Below are 24,846 nucleotides of genomic sequence, written 5' to 3'. Positions count from 1 at the left end.
GTTTTGCAAATGCTTTGCTGTAGGTGGCTTTGTGCTATCTGGCAATGCACAAAGAAAGTCTGCAACAACTGGGTATCACATCAAGACTTACCACATATTAAACTTACCACATTAAAGTGGAACTAAGCAGTCCGTGATTCTAAGCATCCCCCTTTGTTTGGCCACCATAGTAAAAAAAAATGCATATATGCAAAGTCCTGAATGTAAGCCTGCTATAATCCTAAACACGCTCATTTAGTTAGAGGGTCCTCAATTTGGTGCTAATACAATATCAGCGTACATCATACGCCTTTGTTAATTATATTCTTCTCCTGCCGATCCAGCAACTACGTTCTTCAGAAGGTCAACAGTCCACTTTCAGTGCCGATTTCATACCTTGCATTTAGGCCATTTGAAAATTCAGAAGCACACGGTAGAATAAGGTGCAGCATGGCACAGTAGTGCTGTGCACACAGTGCGACGAAATACTACTCAGAAATACTAGCGATTTGGGTCCCCTTCGGAAAATCACTTCAATGCGTAAGCATACTGCTGCACTGAAATTTCAGTGTCAAGGAGATGGAGCTACTTAAATCAAAAAGATGTTTTTCTGTTTATCCAGTACAGAAACAGAGCTTTACTTCTCGGTTATTTATACAGAAAAACAAATTCTCTCATTAAGGAGCCACTGGATCACATTAGGTAAAACTTTTTGGAGAGGGGGAAAAAACACTACACACAGAGGCAGAGATTTGATCAAGACCGCCAGTTACTCAGTGAAAACTTCTACAACACTGTTTCTCAAACATTGTGTCCTTTGCAAACCCTGCATTTCCACTCTCAGCCTTTTCTTTTTCTGCCAGACATATATGCAAAAAAAGGTGTGTTGCCCCTTCAGCTATGCTCATACTCAATCCATACCGACTGGCCATAGAAATGAAATAGCCAGCTGTCAACAACGACAGCATGAACAGTTCCCGGAAAAGGTTGGTTGGTTGGTGCGAGGCGCATGCGTGGATTTCAGAGCTTGGGGAACTCAACACTAGCATTCAAGTAACTCGAGCATTCTTTGGAGCCCATTTTGGGAAAACTTGTACTAAAGGATCATTGGATCTTAATACTTCAAAAGTGCTCGGTACACAGGATGATGCCACCTTAAGACTGAAATTCAGCACAAACATTTACACACATAAGTTCACACAAAGTGAGCAAAGTGAAAACTTGAAATTATATACTTTACATTATAAATTTTTTATATTGGCCGTATGAGGTTTAATCCTTTGCTATCCCTAGTCGGGTGCCTCCCGACAACACAACACGGTCATTCCTGTCTGCTGTTGAGCAACGCCCGACAAGCTTTTCCATGGCTGAATTGTGTAAGTTTTCCTCACTATGAACGACACGCTATCTCTTATACCACATGCTACCCAGACATTGTAGAAAGACTTGGACACATAAAGAAACACCAAAAATAAACATTTCATGCACTGTTCTCAGAGCACAGCTCTTGTTTTCTTACGCGGCACCCGAAACTAGTGAAACAGCTTTGGACCGGAACAGCATTAAATTGGGTAAAGATTTGGGATGCGAAAGGTTTAAAAAATAATCTTCATCAGAAAAAGATTAATGATACAGAGCAACTTTTGTGATCATTGAAAGCAAGGTATTTTTTTAAGCAGTTTGACCTCTGTTCCTAGCTACGCAGTTTCACTTGTTAGATTGAGGTTTAAAAATTCTTGAAACAACATTTTTGTGTAAGTTTTTAATAAAGGAAATGACACTGCTAACTAACCACTACTTTGTTTTACTGTCTGGCAGGAGCCAAGCTTTTCTTAATGCAAGGAATGTATCTGACTGGCGCATTGCACGCTCTAAGTGAGCACATGTGTATTCCCCAAGTGATTTCATTTTATTTAGGACTGGTGCGAATTAAATAAATGTGGCGAGTACAACACTTAAAGTACTGAAAAAGACCCAATAGCTGACTATATCCTGCCTGTTGCAAATACAGTATTAATATTAATAAGGAAAGAACTACCAAAACTTTTGCCTAGCCCCGGAGAAAACCAGTGACAACAGCTACCATACTGCTTACCCATTTCTCAGGTGGGAAGTCGTTGAAATGGTTTCCTTGGCCATTTCGATACCTCTTCCTTCCCATTTTCTTCTTTTTGGTCACCTTACCTGCATTGAGGCACAAGGCACAGAATAGGATTAGGCAAATAACATACAAAACAGGATGTGCAAACACTGAAAGAGATAAAATTCAGTCATCTTGGCCCCAGCCACCTGATTTTGAGAAAAGATAAAATTTAAACCTAACTGGTTTTTACAGTGGAGCTTGTGAGAGCAGAGATTTCTCACAATGCAGCGAATGTTTTGAATACCCAAACTGTACAAAAAATAACTATATGGTCATGGAGATTTCCGGCCATCTATTGAGTTGTATGGGCTGTGTGGGATGCTGTGGATTCTTGCTGAAAAACGTACTGCCTCCCACATGCTACAGTAGTAATCCAGGAATTTACAGCACTGTTCGGTGCCTTACTGTAAGAAATGGGAATGGTTCTGCAGTTTGTTCAAGAAGCGCTTGGTTCTGGTCAGGCTGTTCTCCTTAGTTTTCTCGGAAAAGAACTGCTTTTTTTTTTGCATAGCACGACTTGCACCGAATGTTCTCATGAACGAAATGTCTGATAGTGGCCTTATCAATCTCTACCTCCTTGACGAGGGCCCTCATCACGATACCTTGGATGCGACTGATGCATTCTGGCATTCTAAGTGTCAGAATGCCGACAATGTCGTTTCCTGATGGAAAAAGTGTCTATGTCACCCCTGGCAGCCTCCAGTTCTTTCCACATATCGAAAATGAATGACTGGCAACATACAAGAATGTAATGGTTTCTGAATCAGGGTGACTAGCAGCCAAGGATTCTGTGACTGCATGTCTTCATTTCCTGAGCCGAAGTTCTGCCTTGCTTGCCCGCAGCAAAAAAAGGATTTGAAACTATGATGTACAGGATGGTGTGTCGCTTATAATGTGCGTTCTCAAATACCTGCCGCACCCTGTAAACACCGCAAACAGCATTCTGTCTCTTTAAAACAGAGATCCAAGGATGATGTAAAGATTAGAAAGCCACAAAGAACACCTGTTCATGCTGCCACTATATTGCAACCCAGAAAAAGTAGCCACTTGTAGGGTCCAAATCTCCTCTCCAAGTTTTGCTATTCCCTTAGACGGTCAGTGGCACCCCTGGCAGCAGCTTCTGTTCCCATATCAAACTTGCTGCAGAGCTTCATAACCAGTAAAAGCACTGAAGGTTTCTGATACGGGTAAAACATATGCAAGTTCCAAAAAATTAACGGTCCAGAGGACTCCCTTTGAGAATACTCTATGTAGGGGTTGAACTTTTCTGTATTTACTTTTAGAAAATTCAACAAAATTCTTTCGGTGTTTATTTCAAAACACAGTTTGTGGTTTTCTTTTTCTCTGTGAAAACTATTTTGTACAGGTGAACTACTGTTTTTTTTTGAAAGACACAATGTGGTATTCCTGTACACTCAAAAGCCACATACAGTTTACCTTGCACTTTGTGTCAGCACATGCAATCCATTTACCAGTAATTCTCGCACATGTGGTCGTGCTTACAACTGTACTTGTAAAAGGAATTGCTATCATCATTGACAAAACCAAGGGTGATGATGAAAAAATAAAGGAAGTTACATGGCAGAGCTATAAGACAAAAAAAAAACAAGTGGAAGTTTATTTCTCAAAACTGTATTTTCATGTTATATTGTGAGGTTCTTGCACTGCCTTAAGCAAGTAGGCGGGCTGTCAAGTGCTCTGCGTGCTGTATGATGCTTATACATGATGATGGTTTCAGATCAGTGTCCTCATATGCAGTGGAGAAAATTACTTAATTAACAGCCCTAAGCAGGTGATGACAGCAAACAAATAGTGCTTCACCCAGCAGATGGCATAGAGGTGGAGCCTATGCAAAACCACACGGCAAAACCACAAACGAGGCAGTACAAGGGGATATGGGCTGGGCATCGTTCGAGGCACGGGAAGCTAAGAGTAAAATACTATATGAAGAACGCCTGAGGAAATTGGACGATAACAGATGGGCAGCTAAGGTATTTAAATATTTATACAGAAAGAACGTTGACTCACAGTGGCGGAAAAGAACTAGAAAACTAACCAGTAAGTATGCCGGTCATGAGGACGGAGAAAGAAAGAGCATTAAACGACAGGTTAAAAACGCGGAAGTTAAAAATTGGATGAATTCAATGGAAAAGAAACATAGTGTAGAACTATATCGATTCTGGAAAAGGCAGATCAGGAAAGAATTTTTCTATGATAACTCAAGAGGCAGTGCCCTACTTTTTGAAGCTAGATCAGGGTGTCTTAGAACGCGCAGCTACAAAAAGAAATTTAACGAAGAAGATGACACATGTGCAGTGTGTGGTAGATCTGTGGAAACAATTGAACACCTCATAATCAAATGTGATGGTATCCATCCGGATGTCGATGCAGGCACAGTCACTCTTTCTGAGGCCCTAGGGTTTAAAGATAACAATGGTCATGTAAATAAATCTGCAGTGGAAGTCAGCAAAAAGCGATTGGAGGATTGGTGGCTGAAAAGCAGAGATGTGACATAAGGTTAGAATAGTAGGAAACCGTAGGCAAAGTTGATGGAGAATCTTAATGAGAATTGCCAACACAGTAAACAAAAAAAAATAATAAATAAAGAAAAGCTGAGCATGGTGGCAATTGCCACCACCCCGTTTCAAAGGGGGCGCTCCTATCCATCCATCCATCCATCCATCCATGGTCTGCAGAGGCATACAAAAGGTAACAGAACAACGCCTCAAAATGCATAACTGCACTATTTAATCCAACGGTAGCACCGCCTGACAACTCCCCTAGCTTACATACTTGGTCAATTTTCTCCCCTGACTAAGTGTAACTACTACTCAATTATAAGCTAGATGTGGCGTGCATTTTTGGTGTTAATGATGATGATGATCCAAAAATTCAATCTGGAATACTTTTACCAGTGTTTTTCAGTTTAAACCAATAAGCCCAACCCCCATCTCTAAGGTAAAATTCTGTGTTAGGCCACCAAAATTCTGTGGTAAGCTACCGAAATCAGGGGCTATTCTTTGCTTCCGCAAATACGAAGAGAGAGAGAGAGAGAGAGAAAAAAAAGTGAGATCCAGCCAAAACTATTTGCCATTGTGCACAATGGTTGAACAAACCTTCGCAGTACCCTAGAGCATTACTGAATTGGTCTGTATATGTGAAAGCATTCTTCTAAGTATGGCGTGATTTACTAATTGTGCAGATCCAATCTAATTGTTCCCAATTTTTGTTTCGTTCAAGACAACATTATGAAAGCTTGCTACAAGCTCAGCTCTCCTCCACACAACACTGCAATTCACAGGACAGTGAACGCACTCAAAGGAGCAGAGACATCAAAATTTCAATTGTGTTCTATAATAATGCTACTGGGATCAGTAATGAACTCAAAACATTGTTTTCTTCTAGTGCTAAACCTGCATTCATTGACATAATGTTTCCACAATGTTCATGGGTAGGACTATTGGCATGCATGCAACCATCCTACAGTCGTTGCTAGCCTCGTCTCAGACCTCTGTGAGCTCAAAGCCTCCCACTTGAGTTGAGCTTGACAATGTTACTAAAATGTAATACTAAAATGCAAGCAGCATTTGACAATAGCAGAAAAGAGAGAAAAAGTGTATACTGTAGCAAGGAGAGCTGAAGGCAGTATGCAGCAAAATGATGCAGTGCCCCATACCACTGCATGATAGCATAGAGCAAGTGCTGTTCAATCCAACATCACACACAGCAAATGCTGAAATTGCAGCAGTTTAAACCAGAACCCCTCCTTTAAACTTGTTAGTAAACTGTGAGGAGTGCATTCATAAACTCTACATCATGTTCTAGCACCAGCCAAACATTTACACTGTTTCAATCAAACTAACTAGTAGCTAAAACTTGATTCTTCTACTCACTTAAAGGCACACTGAGCGCAACTCCATTCGATTTTTTTTTTCCAGAATAAAATGGGCTTTTTGTGGTCCCCTTGACATCCATTAAGTAGCCAAAGACATAATGTAACTGAAAATTGGAACATTTTTTTCCGCTGTTCGATTCAAACCTGTACAGCTGACACTGATGTCGAGAAAATTATGAACTTTACGACTGCTTGCAGAAAGTGAATAATAGAAAATGCAAGGTGGTGCGATCCACACTTGACGTCATCAAGGCATGCTAGTGAAAAGAGCCTGTGACGGCGATACCTACAATTCTCTTTTCTGACCTTGGTTTCAGAGAAAGTTGCCAATAGAAGCTGGTAATCAACCAATCAATACAGGCCAATCTGAACTTGTACTCAGTGTCCCTTTGACTGACACCCGAAATTTATACCCCTGTCAAGCGGGCAAGTTAAGTGCACTTACGGAGAGTGTACTTTGCTGTAAGTACACTTTGCCGCATCTAAACGACGAAAGTGGAGTGTCACTCGCGGGAAAGTGCACTCCGCCAGGAGTGCGTTCACGGACCACACTTTGCTGGCCGAGTGCGCAGCCTCGACGCCAGCGGTTCCAATGGTACAAAATTTATAATGCATAAAAAGTACTTACAACTTTATTTTATGTGCTATAACACTGTTTTCAGAAAAAAGTTCGTTGGTTATAGCTACAACCGAAGCAACAAAACAAGTAAACGTGATCAGATGCAACATCGCTGCCCGCCGCCATCTTGTTTGTCGAAATTCTGGATAGTCTTGGCTGGTCTTGGCTTTTCTGCTATTTTCATTTTTTTTTTTTCATCGTTAAAAACTGTTGAGCCTCGCTTTATTTGCACTATCACGTTAAGCAATGAAATATTATTAGTCTTTTTTCTTTTTCATCGGCCTGTTCAGAAATTCCGCTCATTTTCTGTAGCAATCATTTTTTTACTATGAGTGCACTTTGCTTTCCCGTTTAGTATCGCGTAGCCCAAAGTGTCACTCGGGATGCCAAAGCGCACTCCCCGTAAGTGCACTTAACTTGCCCGCTTGACAGGGGTATTACACTTTTCTTCTCCATCTGTGGCGGGCAAACAAGAGCAGCTGGCAAAGAAGCCCGCCGAAAGGGGGGAGCCTCACCTGGAAGCTCGTCCTCATTCTCGGGCTCCGAGGTGAAGGCAAATATGCCAAGGCGCTCAGAGCACGCCAGGTTAAAGCGCTTGACGCACGACGATGAGCAAAAGCGCTTTGACTTTTTGAACTTTGACTTTGTGCCTAGCTTGCCGCACATCTCACACTTGGCCAATTCCACTCGGTCAGGCCCCGAAGCCGTGACCTTCGAAGAAAGAGGGGGCTCAACCTCTGGAGGAACTGCACAGGGGGCCAGCAGAGAGGAGGAGGGAGGAAGGGGAGAGGAGAAGAAAAGACATGCAGCCAGTTTGCAGTAAGTGAGCAAGCGAGCCAGGCAAATGCAAAGTGCTGAAGGCAGTGGACAGACTGCGAGATAGGGCAAGCATCAGTGGTTTGCGACTCCAAGGGCAAAGCGGTGAAGTGGTGCCACCAGAATTTTGTGCTGTGTTAAGAGGGGACACTGGTCTTCGAGACTAAAAAATGAGCAAAAAATCGATTTTCAAAAAATGACATTTGTAGAATGTACAGCAATTATTTGCCAACTGTACCAATTTTTTCCTTCAAGAAATCAACATTTTGACCATAATATTAAATTCAGATCATTGTGTGGGCTGAATTTATGCAGGAGCAGACAATTTAATGGCATGAAAATTTTGGACATCCGGCTGTCTTAGTATGTCGATATCTCAACATCTAGGACAGTAGAGATGTCACATTGTTTGCTAAGGGAAGCTGAAGGCACAGTGTGTGCAATAACCGAAGCAGATTTGTTCAATCACACTTAAAAAATTTATAATTTTGCAAAGTTTATCGATGCATTATATTCACACCTTGAACATTGATATTCCAAGTGCTGTAAAATTACCAATGAGGTAAAATGGAAAAATGATTTTGATTATTGCACTCTTTACTCACCATACTATGTAGCCATAGATTAAAAATTATTTTTGATTGAGCAGTTTTTTTTGCACCGAGGTACTAATGAATGACTAATTAAAATTAACTGTCTTGGGAAAGTAGTAATTTATGAGAAAGGTAATTTTATTGTTGAAATTAGCATAAAAAAACTGAGCAAGGTGGTACAGTTTCATTATGATTGGACTAAAAATAAGGAAAATAGGTTTAAGACCAGTGTCGCCCTTTAAGCATGAAGAAAAAGCTGGCAGTGAAGCAAGAGAGAAAGACACGTTAGTACAGTTAGCATGGGTGGCAGTGATTGGCTCAGTGTTGGTGCTCCTACAGAAACAAGACAGTGGTTACGATCAAGCCCGCACCAACTTACAAATCAAGCCCACGCCAAAGCTGACAACGGTGCCGGCTTTTCTGCGACATGGAACCGTTAATGCTATCTATCGCATTAAAACTGTTATAGAGAGGACAGGCTACAACAAGGACTCTGAAGAATTGGTGCTTAGCTTCTAATGGACAGCAGCAGCTTGTTCCCTTAGTATGCAACAGGTATCATCTCTGTCACGCAGTGTGCTAGGCATTCAGTCTGTTCCACACGTATTGACCTACCTTGAGCAACACTCTGAATTTCATCACTTCCGGCTTTTCCATTAGTCTCCACAGAAGGCTTTGGGGACTCAGTCTCGGCAACAAGCGATGAGCGGCTGACCTGTGAGCGAAAAAAAAAGGGGGAATGGGGGTTAATGAAACGTCCCCTGTAGGCTCTCCATTTCCTCTTACTATATTCTGGGGTTCTCAAACTAGGTTCTGCAAAATCCTTAAGTTCCATAAAAGGCTTTTTGGGTTCCCCAAGCACCAAGATAAATCCATGCAAGTTTCAAGCCTCAACTTTCCTCTGCCCACTTTATTTTGGGACTGAGCATATTGTAGCCACCTAAAGCAGGCTACATATGCTACAGTATGTTAACAGTCTATAGCAGGCAGCAAGCAAGTCCTTACTGACTGACTCTGAGCATTTTTTTTTTTTTAGGAACTGCGAGCGTGCATTCTTATTTTTTAATGTGAATGCTAAACAGGAAGGGACAGCAACCAAAATAGGCAGGGTTGTTCAGCACTTTTTGAAAGCCATGTAGCATCTTCTTTCAGCAGAAAACGAATTTTTAAGTTGCCCATCCTGTTACCTCAATTAGGTTGATTTTTACTGGCTACCATGTATTTACGACATCATGGACATCACTCATCCCGCACTTGTTAAATGAGAAAATGTTGGGCAACTGCTTAAAGTTGTCAGTTTAGCCATTCAGTGCAGGTACGCAAGTTTTGTTTATCGAGCACATTTGATCGTACAACCCAGTTTCAGTAACAAGTTTTTTTGCCATTTCAAAATTGTTTCACTCGCTATTTTTCAAGAACAACTCATACAAATAATGAGAAGGAGGTCTAATATAGCATGGTCACCTATTCAAAGCGCTACTGGCTAGCGTAGCGCCTATTCAGATTTTTTATCACTGGCTTGGGGACATCACTTCATTAAGTATATTTTTCCACTGCATGTAAAGACACCGAAAGCTGAAAATTTGTACGTAGCAAATAATATTCACTGAAAAAAAAAAAAGGAAGTGGCGATCTGCAATAGACACCGAAAAAAGTCCGTCGAATTTTCGAAAAATAAAAACTGAGAAGTCCAACGCCTAGCTATGAGGGATGCCATAATGAAGGACTCCGGATTAAATCAGACCACACGGGGTTCTTTAACATGCGCTGACATCGCATAGCACATGGGTGCTTTTTGCATTTCACCTCCATCGAAACACAGCCACTGTGGTCGGGACTGAATTCGCGTCCTTAAGGGGGGACACTGGTCTTTGAGAGCAAAAAATGACGAAAAAATTGATTTTATAAAAATGACATTTGTGGAATCTACACGTAATTATTTTCCAGCTGTGCCAATTTTTCCCTTCAAGAAATCAGCATTTTGAGCATAATATTAAATTGAGATCATCATATGGCCTGAATTTATGCAGGAGCAGGCAATTTAATGGCATGAAAATTTTGGACATCTGGCTGTCTTAGTATGTCGATATCTCAGCATCTAGGACAGACAGAGATGTAAAATTGTTTGCTAAGGAAAGCTGAAGGCACAGTGTGTGCAATAATCAAAACAGATTTGTTCAATCGCACTTCAAAAATTTATAACTTCGCATAGTTTATCGGTGCATTACATTCACACCCTAAACATTCATATTCCAAGTGTTGTAAAATTACTAATGGGGGTAAAATGGAAAAAAAAGTTTTGATTATTGCACTCTTTACTCACCATACTACGCAGCCATAGATTAAAAATTTTTTTTCATTGAGCAGTTTTTTTTGCACCAAGGCACGAATGAATGATTAATTAAAATTGATTATCTTGGGAACCGACTAATTTATGAGAAAGGTAATTTAATTCTCGAAACCAGCATTTAAAACTGAGCAAGGTGGTATAGTTTCATTAGGATTGGACTAAAAATAAGGAAAATAGGTCTAAGACCAGTGTCCCCCCTTAAGCTGAAGCCCTTTTCAACTGAAGAAGTAATTACTCATTAGCATCCATCGGAGTGCACATATATGGATAGAACAGAAAGCTATACAGCTGTCTTGAAAACTTCAAAAATTGCAGTTTTCAAGAAACCTGTATAGTTTTCCTTTGTAGCTGTACGGCTGCGCTCAGGTGTATGCTAATGAGTAATGCATAACTGAAAGCATGGTGCCGAGACTGTGTTATGGCAATAGCACTGCTGACGAGGAGTTTCTTCTGCTGGCATGCAGTAAGTGGGTGTCATGTTCAGGTATGGTGGTGTGTATATATGCATGCATGCACACGCACAAAAAAAGAACAACAACAAAAAAAGCCCTCACTGGAAATGGCTCAGGTCCCTCCTGAATGATGTAACCTTCGATGACATGCGTCAGAACATTGGGCTTGACCACCGGTTTCTGGGAGATTTGGCGAACAGGCTCTGATGCAGTCAGCATTGTCATCTGCGGAGTCACTGCACCACCGTTGGTCATGGCCTCGGGCTTCTGGCCACTCTCTCCACCCTGCTTGTCGTATGGCATGGCTGCTTCCGGAGGTGCAGAGACCTGCCAGCAAAAAGGGAGGGAGGAAGGTTCGCGAAATCCATGAGCGGCATAGTATGACATGACTGCAGTGTATGTCCACCAGTGTGAAAGTTGGATGCATATTTCACTACGAAGTACAAATGAAATGATGAGATGAGATGAATATGATGGCAGACTACCAGCTAGCACAAAAGTTAAAGGGACACTGAGGATAGCTCTATTAATATTTTTTTTACAGCAAAATCCGATAGTTCGGCATGTCATGGCTTTGTTGCCACTTGGCCGGCAGCGAAAGATGCATTTCTAAGAAATTTGGATTCGAAGTTGAAAAAGTTTTTCCCACCGCTCTGATTCAAACTTGGGATTATCCTATGACGACACAGGACTAAGTGACGTGAAACATGACGTAACGCAGACTCCATGATTTCTGGCAGCCAGCAGTGTGGCCCAGCAGCAGCCAAAAAGAAAGCTACCGTCAGCCGCACGTTGAAGGCATCTATCGGCTATTGCGGCCGTCGCTTCGTTTACATTTGCACCGGCGTTTTGCCAGCGTTACAATGGATCCCGTTCTCGAAGTCGTCAACGAAGTTCTCGCAAATAGACACCTTTAGCATACCGTGTACCTTGTTACCATTAGCGGAATACCGGGAGCCCGTATACCGCTGTGAGCAGGAGCTGATTGGTCCCGGTGCTGCAGGAGCGCGCGTAGCTGTCAGGTACGTGGCGCCATCTGGCGACGTCAAGATTTGCGCACGCATTTGCTGCGTCTCAGTGATTCGTGGCTTCTCGTGTCCTAGTGTTGCTAGAACTATTGGTTCTAGCAACACTGTTTTGTCCTATGACGTCACGAAGCTTGTACTTGCGAGTTTGGCCTGTGGCGGCGATACCTGTATTTTGATTCTTGCTCTTTTCAACGTTACAAGAGCTTTGTTGTCAGTATGAATGGCGTTTTTGTAATCAGGAGCTGGTATTCTGTCGATGCAAGTCAACTTCAATTTCTCCTCAGTGTCCCTTTAACTCTTTTGCTGTATTTCCTTTCCTTTGTATTTCTAGCTTATAGAAGCTCAACTGTCAATGACAGTAGCCTCATTGGGATTAGAATTGAGTAACCAAATGGTATAGGCGCACTTGACAGTGTTCCCATTGTTCCTTATACTGCCTGTCATACTATTATATAGCCCGTCATTTTGCATACTACCCACCTCCACCTTGTCCTCTGCTGACCCCTTGACAGCCGTTGGTGGTGGTGCTGCGACCGGAGGAGATGGAACCCCCACAGTCGCCTTCTGGTGGGGTGCAATGGCTACGTGGCTGCCAACACTCAGCCCACCAGACACAGCATTACCGGCCAAGTGGTGGTTGGCCAGATGAGGTGCCGGCACATGAGAAGCCGCAATGTGGCTCCCCATCGGTGCGTGAACCATGGTCGGATGCGTGCTGCTTGAGGTGTGCGTCATTGTCGTGTGTGGCGCTCCGGACACGTGGGTGGATGTCACGTGGCTCACGGCAGGGTGGCCCAGCCCTGAATGGCTGGTGATTGCATGTCCCGTTGAGCTGGGCAGGCTGATGTGATTGGAAGCAGAGTGGTTTGGTGTCACCGTGATATTGGCCGTCGGGTGGCTCGGTGATGCCGCATGACTGGTGGGTGTCGCCACGTGATTCAGATTTGAGTGACTGGCCACAGTGTGATGGTTGGCTGCAGTATGCCCGACTGCCGAGTGGCTTTGTGTGGTGTGAACGGGCGTTGCATTCTGGACGGTGGTAGCGGCGTGCCCAGGTGTTGCGTGGTTCACCATGGTTGCTGCAGTCTGAGCTTGCTGCTGCTGGTGGCTCTGAGCTAAGCTGGGCTGGATGGCAGGTGGTTTTGGCTCAATGTTCACCATGGTGGACGTCTTCACTGTGCTCTGAGTGGACGTGCTCTTCATTTCGGGAAGGATGCGTGGCTGGATAGGAGGGTGCTGGTGATGGTGGTGGTGGTGATGGTGGTGTGGTTGCTGCTGCTGAGGTGCATGCTGTGAGAGTTGTGGTGCATGCTGCTGCTGCTGAGTTTGCTGCACCTGCTGCACTTGCTGTTGCTGTGCCTGTTGCTGAGCCTGAGCCTGCTGCTGAGCCTGAGCCTGCTGCTGAGCCTGAGCCTGCTGCTGAGCCTGAGCCTGCTGCTGAGCCTGTGCCTGCTGCTGAGCCTGTGCCTGGGCTTGGGCTTGAGCCTGCTGTTGCTGGGCAACTGTTGTCTGGTTAGCTGCATCAGCTGTAAGCAGAAAGAAAAAAAAAATGTCACCAAGAGCTCAGTCATCGTTTGATGTTGAAGGCCACTAAGCTGAAGAGTGAATATTGATGTGCTAAACCTCATTGTCATGCTCTGTGGCATAAAAAAATGACCAATCAGTAACCAGTCAAAAGCAGTATTACAAGTTAAGCTCAATGAGCATTGCAACTTGCAAAGACTTTTTATAGTGTTAACTGCACAGCAAACTTTCAGTGAGTCTATGTCACGAGGGCTAACACACTTTATTTTTGTAGCCAAAAAACTCCAGCATTAAACCTCCCATGCAGAAAAAATTGTCCTACGAATTCGAGCCAGAAGCCTGTTGACACACATGCACAAGTTGCTTTGCATGTAAAATGGCTAGCTTTTACAAGCCTAGCTTGTAAAACGGTTTCAAACTGGTTACCACTTGGATGGACAACACTCTTTATCAATCTGCAATAGACTACTACTATAGAGCCAGGATGGGTGGACCTTACTTCCTCATTACATGTGTGCATTCAAAATCTGTCAAAGTAAATTTTACTTTCAGTATTGTACACCTTGTGTGGAAAGCACAGCATATGATTGTAGCTTGAAACAGCACGGGAAGTGAGCAATAGAGGATAGCAATCAGGTAAGAACAATAACGAAAAAGCATTATGACTTGGATCAACATATAGAAAACAATACATTATGGTATTTTCAGAGCTTGCAAGCTAATGTACAGCAGTTAACAACATAATTCACTCCAACTAAAAAGCACCTAACATAAAAGTTGCTCCGATTGACAGGAAGGACAACTGTAAGCTATCACGCGCACAAGTGCACGCATGCCTACACAACTCAAAGGAACCGACCTTCAAGGACCATTGCTTTTTCAGCGAAATAGCAGGCCTAGTGTGCAAAGCACTTGATTCAGCGATGGTTGCATCAAAAATGTTGTGAAAAAGTGTCTACAATTAATTTTTCTATCTGCAGAAACTTGTTTATTTTTTGGTGTTCTAATGTTGAAAAAGAGGATGATAAACCCAATAGTAGCTGCACTCTGGCGAAAGCGAAAAATTGAAAACAAATGCAGTCCCAGCGGCAGGATTACATTCTATAATCCTTTGCCAAGCAATACAACCATCACGTTGCACTAGCGTGTACAAGCTTTCATGTTTTTACACATGCACGCACACAAATGCACCGACGCATGCTACCAGGCTATGAGAACTGCTTCTACTCCATTTCAAAGGCAGCACCCTGTTCCAGCATAACTTTTCTTCACAGAGAATGCAGATGCTAATACTACTACATAAACACTTTTCAAAGTAAAGCCACAACGCATTTAACAAAAGCTAAGTTACGTGCTATGGGGGCAAAAGTCTCCAGAAAGCACGGAAAGTGACCTAAGCTCATAGTTACTATGAGCTTAGGTCCCTCATTTCCTCTCCTCATTTCCTCTCCTCATCCCCTCATTTCAGTAGTACACACTAGAGAATGACAGTTTTATTTTCACTCCCACAAACACGGTGACAAGCCACAAGCTAACAACAGAGACACTGGCTTCAGTTCCCGTTGAATGTCCAGGAGAAACTTGTTCCTGTAAACTCATTGATGTGCAAGTCATACTTCACTTCATTCACTTTCTTTCAATCACCAGAGCATTATAGAAAGGAGGGAGGGCAAACATAAAGAAATGAGCACAAGAACAGGGTTACATAAAGTGGTTAGACATGGTTATCTAATTGACTGTCATCAGTGATGGAGGCAATGTAGGTGTGCATACTTTGTTGATACACGCTATTCGTAGCAAACTTTCTCTGCAAACTAGAGTTTCACGGAGTATGATGCAATTAAGACACCTTTTTTAATCAGTAATATTGTGACGAAGACGAAGCCTGTGCCCCGTCCCCCGCCCGGAGCACAAGACACGACGACCCAAGACACAACCGACCCAAGACCCACAAGACCCAAGACCCGAACGACCCAAGACCCTGCCCACACATGAGGACACCGCCCCCCTGCCCCTGCCGTTCGGTGCGTCCAAGGGCCTCGGCCGTCAGCTCCTGGCACCCTACGGCCCGGATGCTTCGTGGACCGGGACTCATTCTCTCATCTGTCTCATCGTGGCGGCCAGCACTGCACCATCTTCTACATACTGTTCAACCCCCCACTCAAGACCATCGCCATTTCGCCGTCTGTTCGTCACCGATTGGGACGATCGCTCGGAGGCCCCGGGTAGTGTGACGAAGACGAAGCTGGCAGTGGCGCGGGACGGAGCGCTCGCGCTAGGCCAGCGGCCATTAAATCATCTCTCGTTCATGGTTCACCACGCCTCATTCTTCTGCTGGCCGCCACGTAACAATATTATGCCAAATCCCACCATCCAAGGGAGGGAAAACCCTTTTCATTTCCCCACAACATTTATCAATCATCAGTCCCCTGTTGGGGGTATAACTTTATCCTTCATACCTTTCTGTTGCTGCTGTTGCTGATGCTGTTGCTGCTGATGCTGTTGCTGCTGATGCTGTTGCTGCTGCTGCTGGTGTTGCTGATGCATCTGCTGGTGGATCTGCTGTTGGAATTGGGCGGTGTGCTGATGAGGATGGGCATGCTGGTGATGCTGGTGGTGATGCTGCTGAGGTGACTGCTGTGGTGACTGTTGGGCTGTTGTCTGCTGCTGTGGAGAGGGAACGGCAAAGGTCTGCGTCTGTGTGTTTGCCGTCTGCGTGTGGATCATGTTCTGCTGCTGCCCGGGACCTGGCGAGGTGCGGTTCGTCTGTGCCCTGATCCGTGGCTTGGCCTGCTGCGAAAAATGAAAAGAAGTGTCACGTGTTGGTTGGACTCAAAGCGAACACTTCAACTGACGACAATGCTTGCCAGCGAGACGCGGAGCATTTAGCAAACGCTACTACTATTCACGAAATATGTACAGCCAACTCTCTGCAATTAGAACTCAAGAGCCAAAAATTTGTTTGAATTACGTCAAGTTTATAAAAAGGAGAGCTTCTTACTGCATTTGATGCTGACTGGAGCAAAGTGCCGGTTCAAATAAACCAGAAAAATTAGGTGAGTTAGAATTAATTAGAGTAAACTATACGCTTCAATGATCATGTGCAGCTACGTATAAAAAATGCAAAAATAAAGCTAAAGTGCAGGAATGGAGAAAAAAGTTTTTTATACACAGGCAACATTTCAAGCAGCTAGGAAAGAGCAATTAAAAGTGAAATACAAAAACACTTTATGTACTGTAGCTTTATACTTAAACACAAATATAGATGCAAGTAATCACACTTTATATGTTGCATAAAGTGTGTCTGTACAATACTGTATTATATTGTACATTGTATTATATTTAGACATTTTTAACATGTAATAAGTACGAAATCCATGATCAAAGCACAAATTATGCCATTCACTCACACAATATCATGTGCTCTAGTTTGTTAAATTTGTTGTCATTGCATTTCATCTTGCCATTACATTTCAGCAGCCCTTTCAGTTGCACCATGTATGACATCTACGAAACTTGGCCCAGTTTCAGCTGTTCCAACCAAAAACTTATTAGCTTCTCTTAAAAACAGACTGAATGCACTTACAACCACATTATGATCCACAAAATTTTACGCATAGTAACTCCGCAAATAATATATGCCTGCCAGTGTGAAAGTTGGATGCATCTTTCACTATGAAATAAAAATGAAATAAAGAGGCCAATTGTTCTGTGCCAAAAAAAAGAAGCCAAAACACTTTTTTTATTCATGAACTGATTCATGAAACATTTTAATCAAGGTTAATTCATCTTGACTCTGTCATCATGGTCTCAGCAAATGCTTGAGGGCAACAAAAAGAAATACAGCTGAAAAAGTAGTTTTATTAAATGCGAGATCTCTTCAAACTGAGCAGGCAGCACTTGGCTCTATGTCTTCTGCTTGTATAATCCTGAAACTGCAAAATCTGTATAGTTGTGTTTCCTTAAACAGAGAATTCACTATAAGTTATAAAAATTGATTCCTTTGATAAGCAGGACATTATTGACAGTTGCACAACTTTTAACAAGGACAAACGCAATCAGAGTGGCTGTTCATAAAAATGACTGATGTGCACACCTGAGTTCGTGCCGGAAGAACATGAGAGTTGACAGTCACAGCAGTTGACGTGGCAGTCTGAGTGGCAACTGAACTGGCTGGGCGCACCTGGTTGGGCGGTATACATAGGCAGGTCAAGAACACAGACGGCGGCACCACGTCTTCTTGAGAAGCTGCCACTAAGAAAGACACACGTGTTGTTCAGTGTCAAACGCATTTCTTAAGACTGTCATCATCATCATCAGCCCACTGGCATCCACTGCAGGACAAACACTCCACTGCAGAAAAAAGGACTCTCCCACTGACCTTTAAATAAGCCCTATCCTGTGCCAGCTGCGGCCAACCTACCCAACAAACGTCCTGATCTCATCTGCCCAACTGATCCTCTGCCAACCCCTGCTGACTTACTTTCCCTTGGAATCCACTCCATTACTGTCACTGACCACTGATTAGTACTAGTTTTTTTTATAAGCATGACATGCTGGTAGGCAGGATTAGCCCGGTCTCAGCAAGAGCTCTCGCAGAATCTATACATTCCTGCGGTCTGGGTAGTTCTCTCAGAATCTCATAGTTCTCACGCAGCCTCGTCTGAACGCAGCTTTCCCACTGTCTGCCACCCATAACAGACCAAAGAGAGCACTGTACCACTGATCAAGCTGAGAATTAAGCTACAAACCCCTCGTTTCCAAGACCAGTACACTTGGCCATCAGTTTATTAGGGTTATGCCAGCAAATCCTGTTGGCATATGACAATCCTGTTGGCAAACAGTGCATAAGTCTTGGGAGTAAGTAAAACCTCAAGCATTGCACCAAGAAAGACAACAATGATGGCGATGACCACACAACAGGCCTTGATTGTAGTAATGAATTATAACTATTCATATGTTTAGCTCTGGATTGGCAGCTATGGTATAGACTGCACCGTTAATCCCTACATGCCACGTGATTTAGTGACGAGTTACCAATGCCATGCTCCCAAGTGAAACAAAATCATTCCATTTTCTCTAGTACTTGCTGAATTAGAAGCAACCTGCCCATGTGTGAAAGGCCCCCACCTCGAGCTCTAAAAACCAGACACCACTGCGGGGTCGAAAGCTTACATCACCAAGTAAGGACAGCAAGCGCATGGTTGCACAGGATTCCCATGTCGCGGATATGCACTTGTGGTAATGTCACCTATTCTCCAGAAAAGCAGCAGACAACACTGGAAATGCGAAGCATTACCCAGATAAATACCTCTTACTGGGAACAACTCCAAATGGCAAAATTTCCATTTGAAACACAGCTGTAGAATTTCGCCATCGCTACAAACAATTTCAAGCTAGTTATTCAAGCCCATTTCTTCCTCTTGATTTCGACTAGGATGTCATCAACCCACGTCTGTTCCCTCACCCACTCTGCCCACTTCTGGTCTCTTAACGTTACACCTACCATTTTTCTTTACAGAGCACACTGTTGTCCTTAAGCTGAAGCCTTTTCATTAGCCTCCACGTTTCTGCCCCATAGGTGAGTACCAATAAGACACAGCTGTTGTATACTTTTCTCTTGAGGGACATTGGTAAACTGCCATTCATGATCTGAGAGAACCTGTCATATGTGCTCCACCCCATCCTTCTAGTTATTTCCCTCTCATGATCTGGATCAGCGGTCACTACATGTCCTAAGTAGACGTTATTCCCTTGCCATTTCCAGCACCTCGTTACCAATCGTGAACTGCTGTTCCCTTGCAAGACTATTGAATATTGCTTCATAACTCACAGGAGTTTCTTTAACAGATTTGATGCTGAGTGGCGACAGGACGAAACCATCAATTGGACTAATCTGGTTGTTCAGATTAAACAAGTTCAAATTTATGCAAGTCCACTGCACAAAGTGCAGTTATTGGGCGAAGCATTGTGAGTGCCTTGCAGTGTAGGCCCAGACATGTAGCTGCCAGTGCAGTGGGCAGAAAGGCTTATGAGAGCAGAGAAAGAGGCAGCGAAGAAGTTGGTGCTGAGAAGTAATTTTCGACTGATGACTCTGCACAAATCATCTTAAACTTATTCTTATCCGTAAAACTAGAATAAAAGGTACTTCAGGACCACCATGAGATCTCTATAGTTCAAAAACTAGAGCAAGATGGTCCAGTAAAAACCTGAACTCTTACAGCACACACTTGCAGAAAGCTGCTGCAACATTGCCAGACACACGTATCAGCCATAAAAGCAATGATGTTAAGGGGGAACCCTGGTCTTGAAAAGAAAATTTTATTAATTTAGTCATAGTTATGAAATTTTCAGGGCACATGTATTTTTGTGCACTGATTTTAGATATGTCATTTAATTTCATGTAAAACAATTCCTTGAGCACATATGCACTTTTTATGCTAGTATTTTGCGGAGAGTTTTGAAGAAAGTTTGCTGCGGGAAACTCGCTGAAATGTATGCCATTGGGTTCTCTTGACACCAAGGAATACAATAAGGGTGAAGTTGTCTTCCTGCCTATCATAGAACTTGAGTAATAGGGTACTGAAGCTGCCACTTCACACACAGGAATACACACTTTCCTTCTCATTTCTGAAGCGACAACTTCAAAACTCTATAACTTAAGTTCTATGATAGGCAGGAAGACAACTTCACCCTTATTGTATTCCTTGGTGTCAAGAGAACCCAATGGCATACATTTCAGCGAGTTTCCCGCAGCAAATTTTCTTCAAAACTCTTCGCAAAATACTAGCATAAAAAGTGCATATGTGCTCAAGGAATTGTTTTACATGAAATTAAATGACATATTTAGAATCAGCACACAAAAATACATATTCCCTGAAGATTTTGTAACTGTGACTTCATTAATAAAAATTTTTTTTTCAAGACCAGTGTCCCCCCTTAAGTGCCATTTTTTGATGCGGTTTGTGAAAGGTTGTTTCGAGGTCACGCGTTTTCATCCGCAACATCCGCACCTGTTTAGGTTTGGGCGGCTGCTGCTGGATTGGCTGTGGCTGCTGGGCAGGGGCAGCAGCCAGGGCCACGGTTGGCTGCTGTTGGGCCTGAGGCGGGGCCTGGGGCGGGGCCTGAGCCACGGCGGGTTGGGCGGCCACAGGCAGTGCGTGCAGTGCCTGCTGGGGTCCCGGCTGGAGGAACACGTCCGACTGCTGACTCCTGATGTAGATGGGGTTCTGGAGCAGTGTCGGGCTCTGCAGCTGTCCGGGCTGTGCCCACGTGATGCCGTGCGGGAAAGTGGCGTTCAGCGCCTGCAGCGAGCCTGCACACAACATATCTGAGCACATAAGGTTTGTGATGAGGAGCAGGAAGAAGAATCAGAAGACAGCAAATCCTGAGCGTAATTAATGGGTAGCGTTGTTTAGAGTCAGCACACTTTGACAGTCCAGTATTTCTTGTGTGCTCGCAGTGTCCTCAGTCTCGTGTTCTTTGTCTCACCTTTCACTTTAAGAAAATGCACCAAACCACCTAGCAATGACCAAATATTTTTAGGGGAATCCCCCAAGGTGGAGTAGATTTGTAATAAGGGAGTAATTACTCATTGACGTCCACCCGAGCGCAGCCATACGGCCACAAAGGAAAGCTATACAGCTTTCACACAAACTTCGTAGTTAAAGAGTTCGTAGTGTGAAAGCTACGAACTCGTAGTTCGTAGTGTGAAAGCTGTATAGCTTTCCTTTGTGGCAGTATGGCTGCGCTCGGGTGGACGTCAATGAGTAATTACTCCCTTATTACAAATCTACTCCACCTTGGGGGATTCCCCTAAAAATATTTGGTCAACGCTGTTCCCACTTCGAGTTATAGATCAATTCGCTCTCGCCCTACCATAAGCTTGCCGTCCCGGTTAGCTAAATTGGTAGAGCGACTGCTCTGGTGTAGCGGTGGTCCCGGGTTCGAACCCCGGACCAGGACGAATTTTTACCTTTGTGGCCGTATGGCTGCGCTCGGGTGGACGTCAATGAGTAATTACTCCCTTATTACCACCTACCAATCTGCCATTTTGGAGTGGTGCTAGGTCGTGCGACGGCTAGGTCTACATTCTCAAGAGATCAGTTTTGGCAATATCTTCAATATCATCATTTTTGCAAAAATGCAACATCAGGCATAATGGCTGACTGCATAAAAGCTCACCAGTAGATGTCATCACAGTATGCCATGTGCATCTGATCACATAAGCTCAGTCTGCATTTGCTTTTGCGAATGGTGTCTGAATGCTGCAACAAAAACTTTCAATACAATGAGAATAGCATACCGGTTGACAGACCTCGCAGGGATACGCTCACAGTTCAGAGAAAGGTTCTCAAAAGAAATATACTCAGCGTTCATCATCACCATCAGCCTGACTATGCCCACTGCAGGGCAAAGGCCTCTCCCATGTCTCTCCAATTAACCCTGTCCTTTGCCAGTTGCAGCCCCCGTATCCCCGTAAACTTCTTAATCTCATCCGCCAACCTAACTTTCTGCCGTCCCCTGCTACGTTTGCCTTCTCTTGGAATCCACTCCGTTACCCTTAGGACCAGTGGTTATCTTGCCTTCGCATTACATGCGCTGCCCAAGCCCATTTCTTCCTCTTGATTTCGACTAGAATGTCATCAGACCACGTTTGTTCCCTCACACACTCCGCCCACTTCTGATCTCTTAACGTTACACCTATCATTTTTCTTTTCATAGTTCACTGCGTTGTACTTAACTTAAGCTGAACCCTCTTTGTTAGCCTCCACAAATTAATATTAAAACAAATTAATATAATCACGAATTCTGTAAACATATGGGTATGATTCCTGCTTTCTGCCTTCCTTCATTAATTCTTTTGGCAGTGAGTGCATCACAGCATTTACACAATCCCATAAGGCAGCTGTGCTAAAAAGAAACAAGTAATTAAAAAACTGCTTGCACTCTCACATCACAGAAACCAGATTATGCAGTGGTGAAGAAGAATGGATAAAGCACAGGTTTTTCACTATAAGGTGCCACAGTTTACTTGATGGTAACGGCAGTGCAGTGTCTCAGCAAAAAATGTGAAAAATCTATGAGCGAGGGTTAACTTATCTAGATGAGAAAAGACAAAGCTTAACCTTTAATCCAAAAATTTTGTTGCACAAAAAGTGGTAATTACTAAAGTTGTCCTGGGACAACGTGAAACACCATGTGGCATGTAAATTAAAGCTTGCGGAGGAAAAATTCTTTAAAAATTGACGCTTCCCAAAAACTGTTCAAAAAGAATAAAGATGACTGAAGTCCAGAAACTATTCCAGACTTGTGGACCACTACACTCTTTAGGTTTATTGGTTTATTGGGGTTTAACGTCCCAAAGCGACTCAGGCTATAAGGGATGCCTTAGTGAAGGGCTCCGGAAATTTCGACCACCAGGGGTTCTTTAACGTGCACTGACAACGCACAGTACACGGGCCTCTAGAATTTCGCCTCCATCGAAATTCGACCACTGCGGCTGGGACCGAACCCGTGTCTTTCGGGTCAGCAGCCAAGCACCCGAACCACTCAGCCACTGCGGCAGCTACTACGCTCTTCATAATTTCCCATCTTGGAGAGACAAACTGATACGCAATAGAGCATGGTGGATGCTAAGTACTAGCATGACTATTTTCTTTTTTTCTCAGTCATAAAAATGTCTATATCAGCATAAAAAAACAATGACTGACCTAGAAGCTGGGCCTGGCTGATGACTGTTGTCGGCTGCTGGCTGGATATGATCTGCGGGTTGTTCTGTGAGAGTTGCTTGAACTGGTTGGTGTTGATCACTTGAGCAGTGGCCATCTGTCCCGACCCCTGGGCATTCACAGTGTTGGCCATGAGTGGCGACTTTGGCTGCAGTGGCGTCTGCTGACTCATCACCTGCGGCAGCCATGAACCAATCTCCAGATTAATTGAGCGCTGGGTAGCTTTAAATTATAATAATCAGCCACAGTTCAACAGGAAGGACGCCGAATGCTTCAACAAATATGGGGAGCTTTACCACCAGAAACATCAAACAAGAGAAGGGGGCATATCATTTCCTCTACCTAGGTACACAGTGCTTTTTGGTTTTATTCGGAAAAAAAGATTAGCACTGCGCTGCGTAAAAAGGCCACTTTTACATTTGTTCTGACAATGAAAATGGCACTGCTAATCTTTCATTTGGCAATCATCAAACATGCATGAACCTACACTAGCTCAGTTACTGAAATGCAAATAGACTGCATTAAAATACAAACACCAGAAAAATTACTTCCTCCCAAGTAACTCTAACTTCCCCCAAAGTTTCACTCAGGTCAGTTATTCACTATGAAACAACATAGGCTATAAAACTGAAGCTGTACAGGCACATGGAGTAACTATGTGGCAGAGAAGGTTGGGGAGAAAGAAGCAAAACGGGGGCAGAGACAGAAGGGAGAAAAAAACAAAAGGCACTAAGGGCTAACCTGAGCGTAAGAGGTAGGGGGGACCTTCTGGGACATCAAGGAAGCATGCTTTACCATCTGGAGACACAGGGGAAAGAGGAACAAACACAGTGGAAAACATGTACGAGCAGGTAAAACCAGAGAGGAAGGTATAACAAAACAGAGACACGTACATGAGCAAGGGGCAGTTTCAATAAGGGCACAATAACAAATCAACAAGCCAGAATGCCAACAACATTCATCTACAAATGCAATAAAGCATGCGCGCATACACGGCATGAATCCTGCTGAGTGTCAGTAAGTGTATCGGTCTTTTCTGACATAGCAACTGGTCTAATTTGCTGCGTAACACATTTGCAGCTAGGCTCCACAAGAGGACCACATAGCAGAAGATGCATGACACATGAAGCCAGTTTCGAAGCTACCCCAAACTGATGACACTTGGAGCCCTGAAGACTTCGATGAGCAACACATGGCAGTAATCGTCACTAAACACAAGTTCCCTGAGGTGCAAGCGATTCTTTTCAAATTAAAGATTCAAACATATGCCAAAACTTGTACTTGAATTTTGGAGTTCAACCTTTATGAGCTTAGGTGTAGCCTGTGACAAGTTTGTGTAGACCACTCAGTCAGTGTGCACCAATCAATAGAAATCTAAATTAGATGGCAGTCCATGGTTTTCGGGTAAACTTTTCGCATCGACCTGGCTTGTAGAGCTTGTAGGTCTATGCAGCTAAACTTCTGTGCAAATAATGTTTGTAGATCATAGCAGAGCAGTGCGCTGCTCAAGCGCTCAACACAAGTCCGACACAGACTGTAGTAGCGTGACAAGAACCATAAAAAGAGAACTGATTAATGCACTGATCAATCATCAGTCATTTTCTATGCATCGTTCTCGTGCCATCCTTAGACAAGAGTGGATCTAAGAAAGATGGGTCAAGCACATCATCTCAACCCAGAAAATTTTTGCATCAGCACCCATGTTTCTATTTTTTT

General features: G+C 43.5%; 1 protein-coding gene across 17 annotated transcripts in view; it reads right to left on the bottom strand.

Annotated features, from left to right (window-relative positions):
• Positions 1–24,846, bottom strand: part of LOC149363870 (uncharacterized) — a 234,178-nt gene that overhangs the window by 4,165 nt on the left and 205,167 nt on the right. For 9 of the 17 annotated variants that reach the window (XM_089573838.1, XM_089573836.1, XM_089573845.1 and 6 more), the window contains 10 exons: positions 23,872–23,928; positions 23,113–23,305; positions 20,413–20,729; positions 17,496–17,582; positions 15,859–16,192; positions 12,356–13,401; positions 10,950–11,174; positions 8,661–8,760; positions 7,152–7,382; positions 2,075–2,163 (listed from right to left, as the gene is read on the bottom strand). In XM_089573838.1, the coding sequence (XP_089429964.1) occupies positions 2,075–2,163; positions 7,152–7,382; positions 8,661–8,760; positions 10,950–11,174; positions 12,356–13,401; positions 15,859–16,192; positions 17,496–17,582; positions 20,413–20,729; positions 23,113–23,305; positions 23,872–23,928 (2,679 nt within the window). The remainder of the gene's footprint in view (positions 1–2,074; positions 2,164–7,151; positions 7,383–8,660; positions 8,761–10,949; positions 11,175–12,355; positions 13,402–15,858; positions 16,193–17,495; positions 17,583–20,412; positions 20,730–23,112; positions 23,306–23,871; positions 23,929–24,846) is intronic. The other 8 variants (XM_089573848.1, XM_089573844.1, XM_089573850.1 and 5 more) reach the window with 8 other exon arrangements.

This window comes from Amblyomma mixtum, chromosome 2 (assembly GCF_055824585.1).
Source record: "Amblyomma mixtum isolate Tamu chromosome 2, ASM5582458v1, whole genome shotgun sequence".
In the NCBI taxonomy this organism is placed as follows: Eukaryota; Metazoa; Arthropoda; class Arachnida; order Ixodida; family Ixodidae; genus Amblyomma; species Amblyomma mixtum.
The sequence above is the reverse complement of the archived record's forward strand: the minus strand, read 5'-3'. Positions and strand labels throughout refer to the sequence as shown.